The 18,285-nt window shown below is 35.9% G+C and overlaps 2 protein-coding genes across 14 annotated transcripts in view; one reads left to right on the forward strand and one right to left on the reverse strand.

The window, feature by feature from the left end:
• PDE7A (phosphodiesterase 7A) overlaps positions 1–12,124 on the forward strand; it is a 76,351-nt gene extending 64,227 nt beyond the window's left edge. For all 4 annotated transcript variants that reach the window (XM_026111659.2, XM_026111660.2, XM_026111661.2 and 1 more), the window contains 8 exons: positions 690–785; positions 3,512–3,612; positions 5,136–5,267; positions 5,554–5,645; positions 6,248–6,392; positions 7,323–7,419; positions 8,526–8,606; positions 10,020–12,124. In XM_026111659.2, the coding sequence (XP_025967444.2) occupies positions 690–785; positions 3,512–3,612; positions 5,136–5,267; positions 5,554–5,645; positions 6,248–6,392; positions 7,323–7,419; positions 8,526–8,606; positions 10,020–10,231 (956 nt within the window). In that variant the 3' untranslated portion in view covers positions 10,232–12,124. The remainder of the gene's footprint in view (positions 1–689; positions 786–3,511; positions 3,613–5,135; positions 5,268–5,553; positions 5,646–6,247; positions 6,393–7,322; positions 7,420–8,525; positions 8,607–10,019) is intronic.
• The window catches only part of MTFR1 (mitochondrial fission regulator 1), a 31,051-nt gene continuing 19,594 nt past the window's right edge, over positions 6,829–18,285 (reverse strand). For 5 of the 10 annotated variants that reach the window (XM_064507464.1, XM_064507462.1, XM_064507457.1 and 2 more), the window contains 3 exons: positions 17,684–17,945; positions 17,348–17,510; positions 6,829–12,222 (listed from right to left, as the gene is read on the reverse strand). In XM_064507464.1, the coding sequence (XP_064363534.1) occupies positions 12,151–12,222; positions 17,348–17,510; positions 17,684–17,945 (497 nt within the window). In that variant the 3' untranslated portion in view covers positions 6,829–12,150. Of the gene's footprint in view, positions 12,223–14,132; positions 15,636–17,347; positions 17,511–17,683; positions 17,946–18,285 lie in introns of those variants that run through there. The other 5 variants (XM_064507465.1, XM_026111662.2, XM_064507460.1 and 2 more) reach the window with 4 other exon arrangements.

The raw sequence follows: 18,285 nt of genomic DNA on the forward strand, positions 1-18,285 counted from the left end.
CTGTCTGTGTTAGGTGCTTTAAATCCTGTTAAATGAAGACTGTCAGAGTAAATATACCAAAACTGAGTAATCTGTCACTACATGTTGTTTGCAGTATATTTCATTTGCCAGCTATTTCCTTCTGCCGCTTGCAATGTCATAACAAGTAAAAATGTAAGTGATTGTAATATTAGAGCTACTAGTAGGCAAAATATAATGTAATCTTGTGATAGTACTAAATTCCTAGAAAAACGTAAATCTTTTTTCTTCAATTTCCAGGTGAAATAAGGAATAGTGTAGCAAAATGTGTGATGAAATTATGAGCTAGCATATGTACAGTATACACTAATTGACAGTATTTGTTAGCTTTTTTCTTTGTCTGATTATTTTTGTATTTCTTTTTAAGCTGTACATCTGTTTATTAAAATTATGATGGGATATACCAAAAAGTTGAATATTATTTGTAACAGGTTTGCATGTTGAAACCGGTGTTGTTTTTAAGGTTGAGTAACATTTCCCTCTTATTTCCACAATACTGATGATGACTAGAGGAGACAGTTAATGGAATCATGGTATATGATAAAATTAAATATTTAATCATAAAGTTTGCTTGTATAATTTTTGTGGCAAATTTGTTTCAAATACATTTCTTAGGAAGAGTCACTGATTTCATGACTTCCAATGAATTAGTATTTTCATCTTATTTTTAGGAAACAGTCTGGTCAGCTTAACCTTCCATCTGTTTAATCTTCATGGACTAATTGAACACTTCCAGTTAGATACGATGAAACTTCGTAGATTCTTGGGTAAATACAGCTTTTTATTATGGTGAATATTGCTGTTCATCTGCATTTTAAGTTATTAACTTAAGTGCTGGTTATAGTTTAGCAATAAGGTTTGAAAAGTACTAATCCAGTCCAGTTTGTGCAGTGACTTAAAGTGTATTGTTTGGGACAAAATTTCTCAAGAGTTTCTATGAGTATAGAAATCTCCATATTAAATCCAAAAAAGTATTAACAAGTTTAGTAGTTTCTTAGTGGATACTGTATTATTTTTATATAAATCTAAATCATCAAGAATATATATGAATTCCTTCACATGACTTTTTTGAGAGGGAGGGGAAGGCTAGTCCTTTCTTTGTTTTGGTTTTTCAGTTCTGTTTTAATCTTGATTTTGGAAAGGTTAAAAATAGAGTTTCCTAACTGTATGGATCATGTTATCTTGGTCATATTTAACAGTGCCAATATGATGCTGTATGTTGCTGTTCAAACTCTTGTACAAATATGCAGTGTACTGTAGGCATACTTTCTCCATAGATGGAGGTAGAGGCAATTTTGCTAGGATGTTTGGGCCTGTAGCAGTGAAATGCTTTTATGGAAAGAGTTGTAAGTACGATGTAGAATATTCAGACCAAGTGGTACTGTCACTTGACACCTGAAAGAGCTGTCTGTCTGCATCCAGCTGTCACAGACACAGACACCGATGGGACGCGTCCTCCATTCTGTTCTCCTGTGATGGTATCTTTTATTTAATTCTGTGGAGTAGGATGCTAATTCTTAACTGAGCCAGGAGAAACAAGCTTTTTGTCCCTAGTAGCAGGCTTTCACAGTTGCAGAGAAAAAATATTCTTGTGATTATAAAGCCTGTTATTTAACAGAGGAGAAACAATGTTCAGAAGGCTTTTCTCCTCATTCAAATGAGAGGACCCTTCTATGTTTTCACCATTGAGTTCTTTCTGCTTTAGAAATTTTATGAGTACATTTTGCTTTATCTTCTTGCTTATCTCATGGTTAATTGAGATTCAGCAAAAGAGAGGACTTGACTGGAAAGACGAATTAGGAATAACTGCATTAGTTTGCTAGTTATCAAAAGATAACAATGCTCTAAGTATGACTACTTAAAGCTGTAAGACACTAAAATAAGATTAGACTTTGGTGGAAGAAGGCAAAACTTTATTCTAGGATTCGAATTGGCCACCCTTCCCTTTTTGTCAGAGCCTTCTACTTAATAGCAGTACAAAAACATTTCATAACTCTATCCCTGCACATCTGTCCAATTAAGAAACCTCTCTTCCAAATTCAGCTTCTTAGCATGAACTTATATGATTCTTTTCTTTTGATACTTTTTATACCCTGGTCCAAAGTAATCTGAAGACCAAATACAGAAAACTAGGACAGCTCAAATGGTCCTTATAGCCACATGAAGTTCACTTCTAATTTAAGAACTTACTGGAATCTTTTTTTTTTTAGTAAGAAAGGAAATCTGGTTTTAGTCCTCAGTGGGATCTCAACATTTTATTTTTATATCTTTTTATATACATAAAAATTTACATATAAGTGCATGTGTATACATATATATATATATATATATATATGTATGTATGTGTGTCTTTGTGATTTTGAAGGTTACTTGGAAATCTCCTGTCCCTTCCTTCTGTATATTTTCCAAGTTCTTTTTCCAGACTCAAACAGGAGAGAGAAAATATGTAAGGTACCCAATTAGTGGAAACATGGGGTTCAGTAGTTAGTATTTTGACTTTTCATGAGTCCTGAATCTTCACAAATATCACAAGAGTCACAAGAATCAATTACATGGAGGGTACTGGCTTGTAAACTGGATTGAAAAAGAGGTTGTAGGTATGTTTGGTTTGAGTGGGACTGGCAGACTGTAATCAGTCAGGAAAATGTTCTTTTAAGATTTGCTTGGAAAAACTAATGTGTTATATCAGGCAAAACTCTCCAATTTACAATATACTTTGATTGCTGTGCTTCAGATCTTCCTCCCCTCCTTCCTTTTAAATATTATAGTTCTTTTATTTGGTGCACTCTAGTTAATGTGGATGCCCTTTAAGACATTTAACCTCTAATATTGAAAGACAGCCAGGAGGATGGGGGATAGAGCAGGAAAGGAAGGAAACATTTAAATAGAGAAGATAAATCTAGGAGTGGTTAGACAGACCACCATCTAAAAGAGGTTCTTTTCTAAATTGCATATAGGCCTAAGTTTGCTTGAGTAGAAGTATCAGAAGATGCCCAAACTGTGTAGAGGTGGCCTCCCCTGACCACTCTCCTGAAGGGGAAAGAAAAGCACTTCCTATGACAGTAAAGCAGTGCCTACTTCCTCTGGCCCTGTCTGTTTTCAAGGCAGCCAGCATGATATGAAGTCATCCTGATGTTCTGGTAAATAGTATCATCTTCGTTTTGTATTCCAGGTTGCCTCAACGTTCAGGCAGGCTAGATTATCAAAGGGAAACTTTCCTGGGAAGTTCTCAAAGTGAAAGTATCTCAAATTCTGTATTGATTTCAAGTTGTATAATTTTTGCTCTGAGATGATTTTACATGTAGTTGATTTCTTTTAGAAAATACTGTTTCTTCACATAAAAACCTTTTATACCGAAGTGTCAAGTTTATCAACTTTGACACTTTTATGTGTGCATAACTTGTGATATTGCATGTTTCTGTGCCTAAGAAGGGCATATAAAATGAAAAAATGTTATTTTATTTAAATTTGGATGTTTGTTATTTTTCTGCAGTTATGGTTCAAGAAGATTATCACAGTCAAAACCCTTATCATAACGCAGTTCATGCTGCTGATGTGACTCAGGCCATGCACTGTTATTTAAAAGAGCCTAAGGTAAGGGAGCGTTGTGAGTTTTACATTGCATGTAAATATAGAAATGTATGTATGTATTTTTGTGTATACATATGTGGTTTGTGTGTGCACATATATTATATACACACACAAATGTGTATATGTATACACACACACACACACACACACACAGAGAGAGAGAGAGAGAGATGCACACTTTTTAGAGAAAAGAACCCCCCGCCCTGACTTGTAGAATACAAAAATGGAGGGAAAGATTGCCATGCTACTGAGGCTTTGCTTTCTCACTTGGCAGTAGGCTTTTCTCTTTCACTTCCTCTGAGCTGGTATTGTCTTTTGTGTTACCTCAGTGTGAGCCAGACTAGGGAATTAAGACTGCAGCTACCCAACATACCACTGTGCTCAAAGGCATTTATGTGGAATTGCACCCTAGGTCAGAGCTGGCAATAATAAATCTGTATATTCATGGTTTTAGGTTTTGGGTTTTTTTTCCCTCAGAAACTACTGTTTCTCTTGCTTGTTCATCTTTGGTGTTAATGGACAGTATGCTTGTGCCAAAGGCACAATGTAGCAAAACATCAAGAATTTTCTTTTTGCCTCCTTGCCTCATTCCCATATGGTTTGGAAGCTCAGAGCATTTTTGATTAATATTCATGAAGAAAGTTTTGTAATACTTCAGATATGAGTATAGACTCTGTATTTTTAGTAGCACATGCAGCTGAAATGGTTCTGTTACATTAAGTGCAGTACAAGCATGAGACATGATTGGCAGCAAGAGCGACAGGGAGTATGGGCTACTGTGCTTGCAGGCTGTTTGTTGCATTTCACTGAGAACAGGAACATTGTGCAGGCAGGACTGTCCTCTTTCAGTTTTAGCAATGAGGTCTAGCTTGTGCTGAGCTGTAACTCCCAATCAGAAGGTAGGAACAGGAAGAAGAGCTAAGAATAGTGAAAATAAGTCCATGCAGTTATATACTTAGTTAATCAACATGCACATTTCTTGAAAATATAAGCTGTTAATTTAGGCAGATTTTTCCTTCCTCAGTTCCTGTCCCAGTAGGCTTAGAAATAAGATTGTGAATAAGAGTAGAAAGCAGTTCTGAACAGTTCTGGAGGTTTATAGAACATTGATTTCTTCATTTTACAATGAAAGGGTTTTGTGTTGTTTAAACTACAGTCTCTGTATTTAAAGTAGACTTTTCACATATAGAGACTTAGCAAATGAGATGGACAGCTAATTTTAAGAATTCACTGTTTTGCAGGATCTTCTTATAAAGAGCACTTCATTACCAGCCAGAAACTAGCATCTTCTGTGACTGAATCTTCTCATTCATAAAGAATAATGCTTAAACCATTGTTGAAATGTTGGTAGCTTTGGGGGAAATATTAAGGAGAGTCAGTGGAATATTAATCTTGTGTCATTAAACTTTTCTCTGACTTCCTATTGGCTTTTAATTAGTGAAAAAGAAAAGCAAAACCAAGACACTTGGGCACTTTTTCTAGGGACACACTTATATTGCTAACAGAATTACATTATTATCTTACAGCTTTCCAAATCTTTAACTCCATGGGATGTTCTGCTCAGTTTAATTGCAGCTGCCACACATGATTTGGATCACCCAGGCGTTAACCAACCTTTCCTAATTAAAACAAACCATTACTTAGCAACTTTATATAAGGTAAGGAGGAAGTTAGTTGTTTTGTTAGAACCAGGTTTGAGCCTGAGGACTATAGAAAAAGAATATAAATTGTAATATCCTTATCTAGTTGTAGGTTTGAACCCAGAGATTGTTTCCATGGTACTGGGATAGAATCTGTGCAAGCTAATAAATTATTCAGTATTTTTTAGTTTTAACACATCTTTTTTTGAAAAACTGTATGGTACAGCTCTTAGTTTACAGCTATTCAGTTGTTTAAAAAAAGCCTTTGATTGATTGATACTTGTACTGTTATTTTCATTTGCAGAATACCTCAGTATTAGAGAACCATCACTGGAGATCAGCAGTAGGGTTGCTGAGAGAATCTGGCTTATTTGCACATATGTCATTAGAAAACAGGTATGTTTATACAAAATTATGTAGATTAGTTTAAGACTCAAGTTGGCTGACAGCTTTGCACAACAACTTAAATTATTCTATGGCAATTCATAATCTGCATTTTGTATTCAGATTTATTTTAAGAATTCCTGGATACCATATTGCTAGACCAGTTCATAGTGCAATACGGTATTTGGAAATAGCATTTACTGTGAGCACATTGAGGATGTGTATTCATATAGTCAACTACCTGTTTAGGTTGAACTTGGCAGCCTTTTCTAATTCTGCCACACCAATGTAATTTAAAATACAGTCTTTTCACCTACTTTAACTATAAATAAACAGTAAATAATGAGTTTGTTTAAAAAAAAAAAGAGAGAGAGAGAGAAAAACCCTCTTTTAGTCTCCCTTAAAGCTGCCTATGAAATGTCTCAGTATTTCAATAAATGTTGTAGGACGTTTTCAAAGAAAATTTAGAAAGAATCCTCTGAGAATGCTGATCAGAAAGCCATTATGACTTGCATTGGTATAATAATGAATGTGATACAAAAACTTGTAAATCTAGTGCTGGTTATTTTTCTTAATTGTCATGCTTTTGGAATGTTTGGTATCACTAATTTCAGGCAGCTGATGGAAAGTCAGATAGGTGATCTCATTCTTGCCACAGACATCAGTCAGCAAAATGAATATCTGTCCATGTTTCGATCCCATTTGGATAGAGGAGACCTATGTTTAGAGGATGCAAACCATCGTCACTTCATTCTACAGGTGATTTTTTAGTAATACTTTTGAAAACATCACTTTTGCTTCAAAAATAATTTACTTAGCCTGAGAGAAATATTTAGCGTTCTATCTTCAGCTTTCAAAGTGAAGTAGAAGAGTCTGTAGTTTTTTTGTTTTGTTACAAGAAGAGTTGTTCCCCCCATTTCTGTCCCTCCTCCCCCTCCAGCATTTGTCCCAAGTGATGTCATGTGTTGGTAAGCTTGATAACTTAGAGCTACTAAACCAAGGAGGGATTTCTTTCCAGGACAAGGATTGTTCTGATGCCTCCAGTGTAGCCTCAGAACTGTGAAATGCTTCGTCAGAACATAGTTCAGGAGAAAAAGTACTACTATTGTGTGGTAGTACTCAGAGTTTGTTGCTGTGCTAGAGAGAGGTTTAGTAACTTAAAGAAAAAAAAAAAGAAAGCCTTGAGAAAGTCTGCTAAAGTTCACAGAAATTTTTATTATTAGGTTCATTGTGTTGACTGTTAAAGAAAATGAACAAACAGGTGAGAAGTTCTGTCCTGTACAAACCATTACTGAAAAAGGAGAAGACTGACTGGAGAGTTAAAAACACAAAATACTGTTTGCTTACTTTTGCTTACTTTGACATTTCCTTTTCTGAGTTTATTATTGTCTTTTGAATTAGTGAATAAAGTTAGTGAATAGTGAATCACTGACTTAGTGAATACAGTGCCCCTGAAATTTTTTTGACTGAATTTCTGTATTACTCAGAGCTGATCATGAGACCTGATAGTTCCCTGAGCTGTTTTTTAAAATATATTATAGAACATAATTTTAGAGGAAAGCACAAATGGTAGGTAGGTTTGTTATTCACAAAACTTTAAGTAATCCGCTGTCAGGAAATTAATAAATAAAGATGTTTCTTTGGATGGAAAGAAGTCAGGTGACCTAACACTGTATGTTAACTTACTAGATGGCTTTGAAGTGTGCTGATATTTGTAATCCATGTCGGACTTGGGAGCTGAGTAAGCAGTGGAGTGAAAAAGTAACAGAGGAATTCTTCCATCAAGGCAAGTAAGAGTAGAAGTACTCTGATCTGTTAATAGATATGTATATACATTGTGAAAAGAGCAATCATGAGTCATAACTGCTTGCAATTAAAGGGATTTATATTTAGGACTAATAGGGATTTACAGGACAGCATGTGGGATATTTTCTTTCATTGGTTGTATTTCTTGCAAAAGGTTGGTGGTACTAACACCTGATGAAGAATCTGCTTAGAATCTGAATCTAGAATGGCTGGTTCAATAGACCTTTCAGCCTGAAAGGTGCTTCTGATGAACAATTATCTTAACTAGGTTTTAGTAAATTGTGAAACACACTCTTGCAAAGTCCTTCATACTCTTGTTCCTTTATCTGTGTTCAAGCAAAATCGATTTTAAGAGCTTAGAGCAATTTGTAACATTTTTATTTCAAAGTGATTTTTTTAAGATCTCTCTGCAAGAGGATTTAGTCAGAGGAGAACTTAAACTTACTTGTGGAGTTGCAACTTAACGGTGAAATAGGAAAGCACAGGATGATCAGGTAGTTAGTTGGAAAGTTGTGCCATGAACTGCATGTTAATCACTGTATCTTTATTAATTATACATCACTGATCTGAGAAACATGAATTTGTTCATAGCTATGATAAGTGGAGAACACAGACTATTTGGTGCTGATCATGTGAAGTTTATTATTCAATATCAACCATGTGCAGGCAGAGCAACAAATACATACCTTCAATGAGAAATTTTTGAGGGCTGAGCTATTCCCTTCCATATTGCTAAGGGGGGAATCTTAGATTGTGGTAGAAATGGGAACTTAGGAGTTTTTGTAAGGAAGTGTGTTCATCCTCTGAAAACCTGTGATTGATGTTGGTTTTATCAATTATTGCTTCTCTGATGAAAAACACAGAACTGTTAGTCTCACTGGCAAACATTTGTTTTCTTGGGAGATGAAAGTAAATCACTGTCTGCCGCAAGATACCATCCTTGTTACATAGCTCGCTATCCAAACTGCCTGTGAAGGTACCAGCATTAGATAACCCACCTCTATTAGTGTTTCATAATTCCGTTTGGACTTAGGAAGTCCTGGGGCTTAGTGACCTAACAGTTCTGTTATACTTCTGTTCTTTTAGGAGACATTGAAAAAAAATATCACTTGGGTGTGAGTCCACTGTGTGATCGACAGACAGAAACTATTGCCAACATCCAGATCGGTAACTGCAGTTAAATTTATTTTAGTAGATTTCTTTCAGGATGCAATTTGAAAATTTGGAAGTTTTTTACATGTGTTTCCTAGAAGCTGTACCTGGTTTGTGTGTGTTTGGCAGCACTTCTTTACGAAGAACGATTTTTCTTTCTTTGCTGTAACTTTTTCCCCTTGAAATAGTGTTTATGAAAGGTGCTCCAATGACAGCTGTGGGGACTGAGGTCTCTCACGGAGGAGGTACAGCATGGGAATCAAATATGTAACTTTTCCTATGCTACTGCTCAGTACTTTCCTAATCTGGACCGGCCCTGCTGGGAAGAAGAGGCGTGTTAGTTCCCTTTGCCCATTCAGTCTCTGGGGCCTTTTGTAAAGAAGTTGTCAAAAAAGGATTCCAGATGATTTAGCTTTCTGGAATGCTAGCATGTATTTTAAGTGCATCCTTAAAAAGGGTGCGCGACAGAGGTTTGATGCAGAACCATGAATAACCATTATATTTTTGCTTTTTGCTAACTTGAGTTGGATTTACACTAGCAAAAAGGTTGATTATTATTTTCTATAGTTATTATTTAAATAAAATTGTTTTGTATAAAGATTAAATGACCCTGAGTTAAAAAACACAGTGAAGAAAATAATAAATTTAACCCCCCCTCATAATATGAATTAGTGCTTCAAATTAATCTGAACAGATCAGATTTTTTGTTTCTATCAGCTGCACTGTTTTAATTTAGAAGCTGTTAATCATACCTTTTTGTAACTGACAGGTTAAAGCATGCACAGTTTTGATAGTTTTACCATTGAATTTGATTCACAGAAGTAGAATTTATAAATAGGTGTACCCACACACACATGTGCACACAAACTCTTATATAAAAGGCTATTTACATGTTGGTGCTCTATGGCCTTTTTGCTTTAAAAGGGACTAACTTGTCTGATTGTATTTTCAGTAATTTAATGAGCTTAATATTGTGAAACAATCTGTATTTTTTTTGCCTGTGTAATATAGTTCAGCTTATCTGTGGGGTAATTTGTTATGAAATCTTTTTCTTTTAGAGATTTTGGTTTTTCTAGACTAGTTTGGCTTTGTTACTGATGTTTAGATTCTTTTTTTTCCTCCATGTTCTCCAGTATTTCCCTTCATTTGGTCATTGTTCTGAAACAAAGGAGGTTAATTTATAAACCAATATAATGCTCTTCTTTTGACTGACCAGTAAAATCTTTTATATTTTGAGAGATTATTTTATAAAGATGCTCTAAATATTGAAATGAATTTTTCAGTGCAAACTGGAGAATTGTCTGTGTTGTTTAACTTAATTGTTACTTAACATTGTGAATTATTGTTACTAGCTTCTATTTAAACTATTTAGTCAGAGTCTTTCTTTCCCTGTTTTTTTTTCCCACATGGCTTTGTTTGTTTCTAAAGGTTTTATGACCTACTTAGTGGAGCCACTATTTGGGGAGTGGGCCCGGTTCTCAAACACCAGGCTGTCCCAGACCATGCTTGGGCATCTGGGACTGAATAAGGCTAGCTGGAAGGGAGTGCAGCGAGAACAGTCCAGCAGCGGTGACGATGCTGATCCTGCTTTTGAGGAAATGGACTCAGACATATTACCTCAGGAACCTCGATTGTCCTGACCTCAACTTCATGACAAAACTGCCTCTTCTCTTGGTGTCTGCACAGTTGGATTAAAGGAGATACTTGCCTGCCCAAGGTTTCGGTAAAATGGTAAAATGATGCCAGCATTATTTATTTCCAAGTTTTCCTTTAACAGACCATTTGAACCTGAATTTTTTTTTAACTGCAAGATCTGAACATAGAGCAATATGCATATGCCTCAGTTGGTTTTTGTTTGGAACCTTGAATATGCAAAGCACAGCAGTGACTGAGCCTTGAAGGAACAGTACGAAAATTTCATTGCACCACGTTTTGTTTTTTCTTTTTTTTGTGAAATTTGAAATATGGTCTTCAAATCTAAGACTCGAGATGGATTGTTCCACTTTCTCGGAACTGAGCAAAACTTGCATAAATGTGTTCAAAGCATACCTTCCACTCAGCCCCTGTTTTAATACGGAAATGTGAAGTGCCCATCCTCTGCTGCCTCTGGCAAGACTTGATGTTTACAAATGTACTCTGAAACTATTGGTTCTAGACTTCACCTTTGTGCATGGCTGTGAAGGAACCACTAACTTGGATTTTTTTTTGTTTTTTTTTAAAGAAAAAGATCAAATCTGAGACTGCAGCTCTTGTTTCTTTGGATGCCAGAAAAGCCTCCCATTTGCCATAATTTAGTTTGTGCACTGGGAACTGAGCATTCATCATAGAGCACAGCCAAGCTTTACTCCAGTGCTATATTGGAATGCAATTTTTTAAAAGCAGAAAACACTTCTGAATTTGGGAAGGGAAGGGGGGAGGGGGGGAAGTGTCCGAACTGCGTTGCGATTCTGCAGTGAAAACATTGCATGTTGTTTTCACTATTGTACACTTGAACTGCACATGCAAGAAAAAGGTGGAATGTCTAAACACCATAATCAGCTCAGGGTATTTGCCAATCTGAAATAAAGTGGGATGGGAAGCGTGTCCTTCAGAACAAGGGTACAAATGCCCCTTTCGCTGCAGTGTGTATGTATGTGTGGGTGTGTGAGTATGTCTGGGTTGGGGAGGGTGGGAGGGTACTGGGAAGGGTTTGAACCGCAACATTTTTTTATTTATTCTTTTAGAATGTGACAATTTCATGAACAGCCACATTGGGGAGGAAACTGTAACAAATTGCTACAGATGCCTTAAACTATGCACAAAGCTAAGTGACCAAATTTGTTTTTGATTTGAAAAAATAAAAAAGTGCATTGTTTACTTATTCCTCCCTCTACTGAAACATTACCCATTAAAGGGTTTTTGATGGGAAAAGGAGAAATGTTTTTTAGGACAAAATTAAAGGACTAATTTTAAACTGAAAACATTCCATTTTTGTAATTTCTTTTATGTTGTTTTAAGTACGGTAAGCACAACTGTAATCTAGTTTGAGAAACTGGTGCTTTCTTTTATTTCATTTGTATTTCCCTGTTATTATTGTAAACGACTGTTTATTAATTCTGTTTACAGTTTGTTGCAACAGCCATTTTTGGGAGAGAGCTTCAGTGTAAAGCCATTTGTAAAGGCTTTGCCGTATTCATTTTAATATGTGCCTGTTGCTGTTAACTTTTAATTAATAAAAAAAATATTTTCACATTATGCTCCTGTACATTTAAGTTACAACTGAGTCTAGCATTATGGAAAGGTAGTTAAGGTTGCACTCTGCTTCCACTGTAAAACTAAGCCCATTTTTGGATTTGAAAATACTAGTCCTCATATGCCAAAACTTATCACCTCTTCAGGCTTGGCCTTTTACTGTTTTAAAAACAAATTCTGACTTGCCTGTTTGTCTAAAATTCTAAAATTGTTTATTTTTTCCTGTTCCCTGAAGTAATACATTACTCAAAGTGGCCATGTTTAAAGAAATAAATTCACAATTAAAGCATTTATTGAACTTACTTGTGTGAAGTTCCTTCCTTTGCTGTCAGTGCAAGTTCTTGCTATTGTCTGACTTCAGTAGAGAAGGATGAAGTGTTTTATGAGCTTGGGTTACTGCCTGAAGTAACAGAAAAGCCTTATTTTAACAGGTTGCCTTTAAAAGTGTGGTATTTGCCAATGTTCTTTGGAACTTGCAGACCAAAGAGGTAACTGCTGTGCATTTGAGTAACTTATTACAGAGAGACTGCAGCTAAGCACCCTTCCAGTCTATGCTCTGTAGATTAGTAGGGTTAAGTGTGGAAAAGTATTGATGTTTCTGACATTTTTGGATAAAACATACACCAAGACTGCAACCATTTTTAAAAGCAACCATTAAAAATCAGTATCTGATGATGTCTTCTGCAATTCACATTCTTTGAAATGTGACTTAAAGACAGGACCTCAGCATAAATATAAATTTTGCTATTTGCTGTAGGCCATTTATAAGCATATTTTAATGTAAATTCATTAAATTTTTAGAAAAATAATGGAAATATAAATATATAGCAAAATTGCAATATATTTATAAGCAAACTGTGATTCTCTATCATTATGTAATGATCTTGCTAACTGTTAGTAAGATTGGCCTATTCTGATAGGAACCCATACAGCTTGTCAAGAGACTGAAAGAAAACATGAATAATTTTGTTCTATGCCAGCTCTCCTAGGAAGGAGCTTCTATCTTTTCTTACAGCATCATACCATTGGATTTAGAAAGACTGATTCTAATCCCGTCATTAGAGTAGGTGGAAGGTTCTGACCCTTGACTGACTTTCAAGAAAAAGGAATTTTTTTTTTTTTTTTTAAGTGCTGTCTAGAAATTCCTTCAAAAATTCACACTGAATTGAAGATCTCATAGGTGCAGGAATGCTGAATTGTTTCAGGTGAAAGCTGAGAGCATACAGACGCCAGGAGCATACCTAATGCATTACAACTGCTAACAGCCAGTTAGTCCATGCAACTCCAGAAATGTGCTATGGAATGGTATCAGGTCCCTGTTTTAAGTTGCTTTAATCTACAAATCTGCTCCCATTGGCCCACGCCATTTACTAACATAGACATAACCTAGGGTGTGTATCTGTCTGTGTAAGGTACCTGGCCAGTGTGAATGTCCTTAGTTTGAATACTTCTGCTTCTGGTGTTTTTCTGTGGGCAGTGGCATTGTGTACATTAAAGTAAAAGTCTAAGTAAAAAGATACAAATTAAGGTATAGAAAGGTCTAAAATAAAGCATTTGCTGACAGCTTTGTGATTTTATTTTTTAGTGCAGTTGACTAATTTTTCTGACCGTAGTTTTATGCCACTTGTAAAAGTTTGTCACATGCATTTATGTTTCTGGGGTGATGGATAACTGTACTTCGCAGCAACATTTCAGGTTATCGAAACTTAAACAGTTTTAGGGTGGGGGTTTCTCATGTTTTAGCCTAGTTTAATGCATAAAATCAGTAACTACAAAAGTGAGGATATCACTTAACTGGACTGAGTTACATCATTGCAAATGTCAGAGTTCAGCTGCAGTAATCTGAAATATTTTGAAAAAAAGACGCCCATTGAACAGACTTCAGCAGAGATCCCCTGGGCAGCAGTCTGCCACCTGTTCTGACACTGTGGCTGGTGCTGTTGTGCCTCTTCCCCCAGGGTCTGGCAAGGGAACCCAGTGTACAAGGGGAGGGACAGAGCACTAAACATTAAAGGAGAACCTTCCTGTCAGGTGTGTGGGGGAGGCATAAACTTCTCCCTGTCTCCTAATCATTTACTTTCACTGAAATTAATTGGAAACTTTTTTATTTTCTAATGTTATGGCAATGTGCAGTTTTAGGACTAATTCTACTGTTATTTGTACTGCAGAGCAAGGTAAGTAGTATATCTAGTCCAGGCCTGAGAGAGATGCAAGTTGTCAATATACTGATTTATAGTCACTGTAATAGAATGCAAGCTACACTTTATTGTGGCTGCTATAACTTGTAGAAAACTACAAATCACACACAAATATTTTAACTGCTTTTAATTTTACATAGTGGCAATAGAGCATTAAATACAAAACTTGAAACCAAAAGCAACTTTCAGAAGGGTGTTTTAAAGGCATTTAAAATAACATGCTGAAGACTTAATGGTCAATCAGTAAAACTGAGGGTAGAGCATTTTGAAAGGAAGGTGTTTGTGTACATATTAACACCATTTCAAGTTTTACACCAGAAAACATCCTCCTTGATTGCGCAATCTGTTTTCCAGTTATAAGCAGCAAAGCTTTAGTCCTCTTCAGTAACCTAAACAGAGCTATTCAGGTGTTTGTATTTTAAAAGTGCTGCATTTTTCTGTTTTCTAGAAAACAGAAGCTCTAAGAGGCACTTGTACTTGTTCCAATAGTCAGGTAAACTTGGAACGTTAAATAGCTAGACTCAGCTTTTTTAAGTTCATCTACAGTCAGAGAAAACTTTGTTTAAGTGTGCAGCTAAATTATAGCATTCTAGGTTTCTGAACAGTGTTTTTTGGCCTGAATTTTATTTTGTTTGAGCCTTCTCTACAGCTGTGGATAGAGGCATGGACTCAGCTAGTTGATTAATCAGACGTCTGGGGTTAAAAAGGTGTTCACAATATCTCTTAGCTGCAGCAATATATTTTTAGCAACTTGCACCCCCCAGTACTTTGTACCTCTTTTCTTATCTACACCACTTCTACACTTTGTTAACACATACTCTGACAATTATTTTACTCTATGCTGCTATCTACTGTTTTTTTCAAATTAATTGGACTGCCTTTTCACAGAGGCTCTCACAAGCATGATTTACTCACCTTTTGTGCACTGTTTGTTGGACATCAGATGATACAAGTAGGTTTTACTCTCTTCCCCTTGCAAGCTCATTTGAAAAAACATGCTACTTAAATCTGCTTCAAAGGTCACCTGGTACATGACATTCTAAGTTTTTGCTTTGTTTCCGTATGAAGCAGAATATATTCAATTTTCTTTTGGGCTAAAAAATTGCTAAAGCTATGTTTAAAAGAATGACTTTGACATGAAAAATTTAGTATCAAACTAAATATCATAGTGCAAGTTACGGTTAAAGCTCAAATGACTCATTAACTTAAGGGTGTATCACTATCATTATTACCATGTATACAAGTTATGTTAAGGTGGTCAGTTATGCGCAAGAATGTCATATAGGTAACTTAGTGTTAATGAACTAAAACCACAACAAGTCTGAGTAGAAAGCTAGGTTTGAATACAAAATTAATACCTGAGTTTAACAGTCAAATCTATCCCTTTTAAGTCACATACAAACATGCACCTCAAACTTAACGTGTTTAGTGCCTCAATTCTACATTTCACGTTAGTTTTTTCTTCCTGCATTGTAGGAGACCACTCAGTACTAGTGCTATTTGCAACACTCAGTAAAAAACAGTTTACAGTCTTTCATGTAGTGATCTTGATACGTTAAAATTTTTCAATTAAAGTCTTCATTTTTCCTGTCGACTTCAGCATGTGTGGTCCAAACTGAGAAGAAAACCAGAACCACATTAAGATTGCTTTAAACAGGAACACCTAGTTGAACTATTACCCATCCATGTTGTAAGTGAAACTAGAACACAGGCAGAGATAGTTTCCTTTATCATCCTCCTCCTTTGGATGTGGACTTTGCCCGCTTCACCACCACAAGACAAGGGGAAACTTGTGTCAGTGATCAAGTGAAGTTACTGAGGTTAGGCAGCTAACTGTCTCCTGGAGCAGCTCTGACTAGAGACATTTCACTCTACCACAGCAAAATACACAGTAAAAATAGATGCAGTATCTTTAGACAACCAATTGTGCCAGTAGGCGTTTCTTTCTCTACTCATTTGTGTCCTGCTTTTTTGTGCAAGTCCTTATAAAACTTCACTGGATATCATACAAGAACTGCTCTAGCAAAGAGGTTATATATTTATCAATAAGTGATGATAGATGTTTATTATCTCATTACAGATAAACAGTCTGTCATTTGACAAATGAAAATATTCACTTTTATTAGCTGCTGGGGCTTGATGTTCCTTGTTCTCACAAGAGCTGGACTTTAAATTTCAAAATGGAAAGTCATGAAAAACCCACATGTGAGTAAAGCATTGCCTTTTTTTTTTTTTTTTTGGTAGCCTCAGCTGCTGGAAACAAGTGATTGATTCTTTGGGAATTTCTAGCCTTTTAGTTATGAAGAAAAGCCTGACAGTTACAGGAATGCACCTTAAAGGCCTAAAACAGAAGGCAACTAAGCCAACATCAATAAGCTCAAACTTTCAGAAGGCCTGAGATTTGTGGCTTGCCATTCTTAATTTCCTTGGAACTCAATTCACAGTACAGCCAGTTCTTTCGGTTAAGTCCCTTTACGTTCTGGAGTTTTACCTGCAATTTCCCAAATGAACAAAGGGAAAATAATTCTTTATTTTTCCTTTCTGTTTCTGCAGCAGACGGCTTCAGTAATTGCTTACTAACAAAACTGACCTATACTTCATTAGAACAGATTTTTAGCCTGTTTTGTAAATAGGTGTATATTGCTAGAACTTGCACCTTGAATATTAAGTGTTTAAAAAGCCTCTACTTTGGTTTCAAATCAATCTGAAATAAACTAAAGCCCTTAACTTGTACTATGTCTGTGGTAGATATTTTAAATAACTTCAATTTAACATTCTCACACTGTAAAGAAACTTTTAATACACACACAGCATTTCCAATTATTAGAAAAAAACCCTCCATATAACAAGATCCAGCAGGCATTTTGAACAATATGCTTTCAGTATTCCCAGGAATGGCTGATATGTTTCAAGATCTTGCTCCAAATTCTGCCTTTAATTGCACATGGAATATCTGAATGTTTAAGGTTAGTAGTAACAAGCAAGCTCCAGGAATTTCTCAGTTCTGATTCATCTCTGGTATGAGCTCTTAGGAATCGAGTTTTCAGCATTCCACATGCCCAATAAAAGAAATAATTTTCATATGTTTTCTTACTTTAAAAGTCTAATAGTGTTTGTTACAGCTCAGTCCAAGGCAGCACAAAATCTCAAGATGTGAGTTTAAAAACAAAATGGATGATTGCCACAATTCCTGGCATATTGGCAATACTTAATGGGGTTTTGTGCACAAACACTTAGGTATTTGTATATTTTGGCAGAAAGATTTTCGTTGGCTCTCACAACAAGTATCATTTAGTCCAAGCACGTGTTCAGAACCGTAATACTCACCAGCACTACTTCTTTCTTTGTTTCAGACTTTGGAATCACTTTTTCAGTTTCACTTTGGCTGTCACTTCGGTATCGATAAGCAAATTTCTTTTTGAGAGCTTCTGCTATTAACGCTGCAGGATCTGTAGGGTCAGCTACTTTAGATTTTGTACCTTCCGATGATCTGGAAAAGGAAATGAGAAGCTTTAGCATAGTTCAAAACAAAGCTTTAGAAGTTGTGAACACCTTCACATTCCCATTTGTTTGTCAAATGTTACATCAGCATCAGTCTCAATATGAAATAATTTTCCAGAAATTAAAGATAAATCTTTGAAGTTAATATACTTAATGTCTTACCTTTTCACTGAGCGTAATTTCACACTGTTCATATCTTTGAGGATTTCTAGCATGTTTGGTATTTCAGGCTTCTTTGGCCCATTTTCTATGAGAGATTGCCCACAGTTTGTTTTTTTGTTTTTCCGCTCTTTAATGAGCTCAATTGCAGACATACTCTGTTGCAGACTTGCAGGAGGGAGCGGGGGAGGTGGAGGAGGAGGTGGTGGTGGTGGCAGCGACGACACAACAGAGACAGCAGTTGAAGCAACTGGACTTAACCCAACTACAAATAAAACACACATTTCATGTAAGTTTAGTTGTAATTCCCCTTTATACCTCAACAAATGCTCAAGTAATATCTTCAGTTCTCTTCCTCCCCTACACCTCTCCCTATCAGGTTAATACATAACTTGTGCATTCCTAAGCCACCTAAATAAATTTTCCTCAAAGTGTGAAAACTGCTGAGTTTCCAGTTCAAGTTCTAGGTGCAGTCATATCTTTACTGCAAGTCTATGAAATAGGATGGATGTCACAATGTCTTTTAATTATGTCCTCCTTTTCATGCTATCAGTATTTCACTCTCTTCTGAAAGGCAGGTACTGATTTGGAAGTCAAATGTGCTA

Source organism: Dromaius novaehollandiae, chromosome 2 (assembly GCF_036370855.1).
Source record: "Dromaius novaehollandiae isolate bDroNov1 chromosome 2, bDroNov1.hap1, whole genome shotgun sequence".
Taxonomy (NCBI): Eukaryota; Metazoa; Chordata; class Aves; order Casuariiformes; family Dromaiidae; genus Dromaius; species Dromaius novaehollandiae.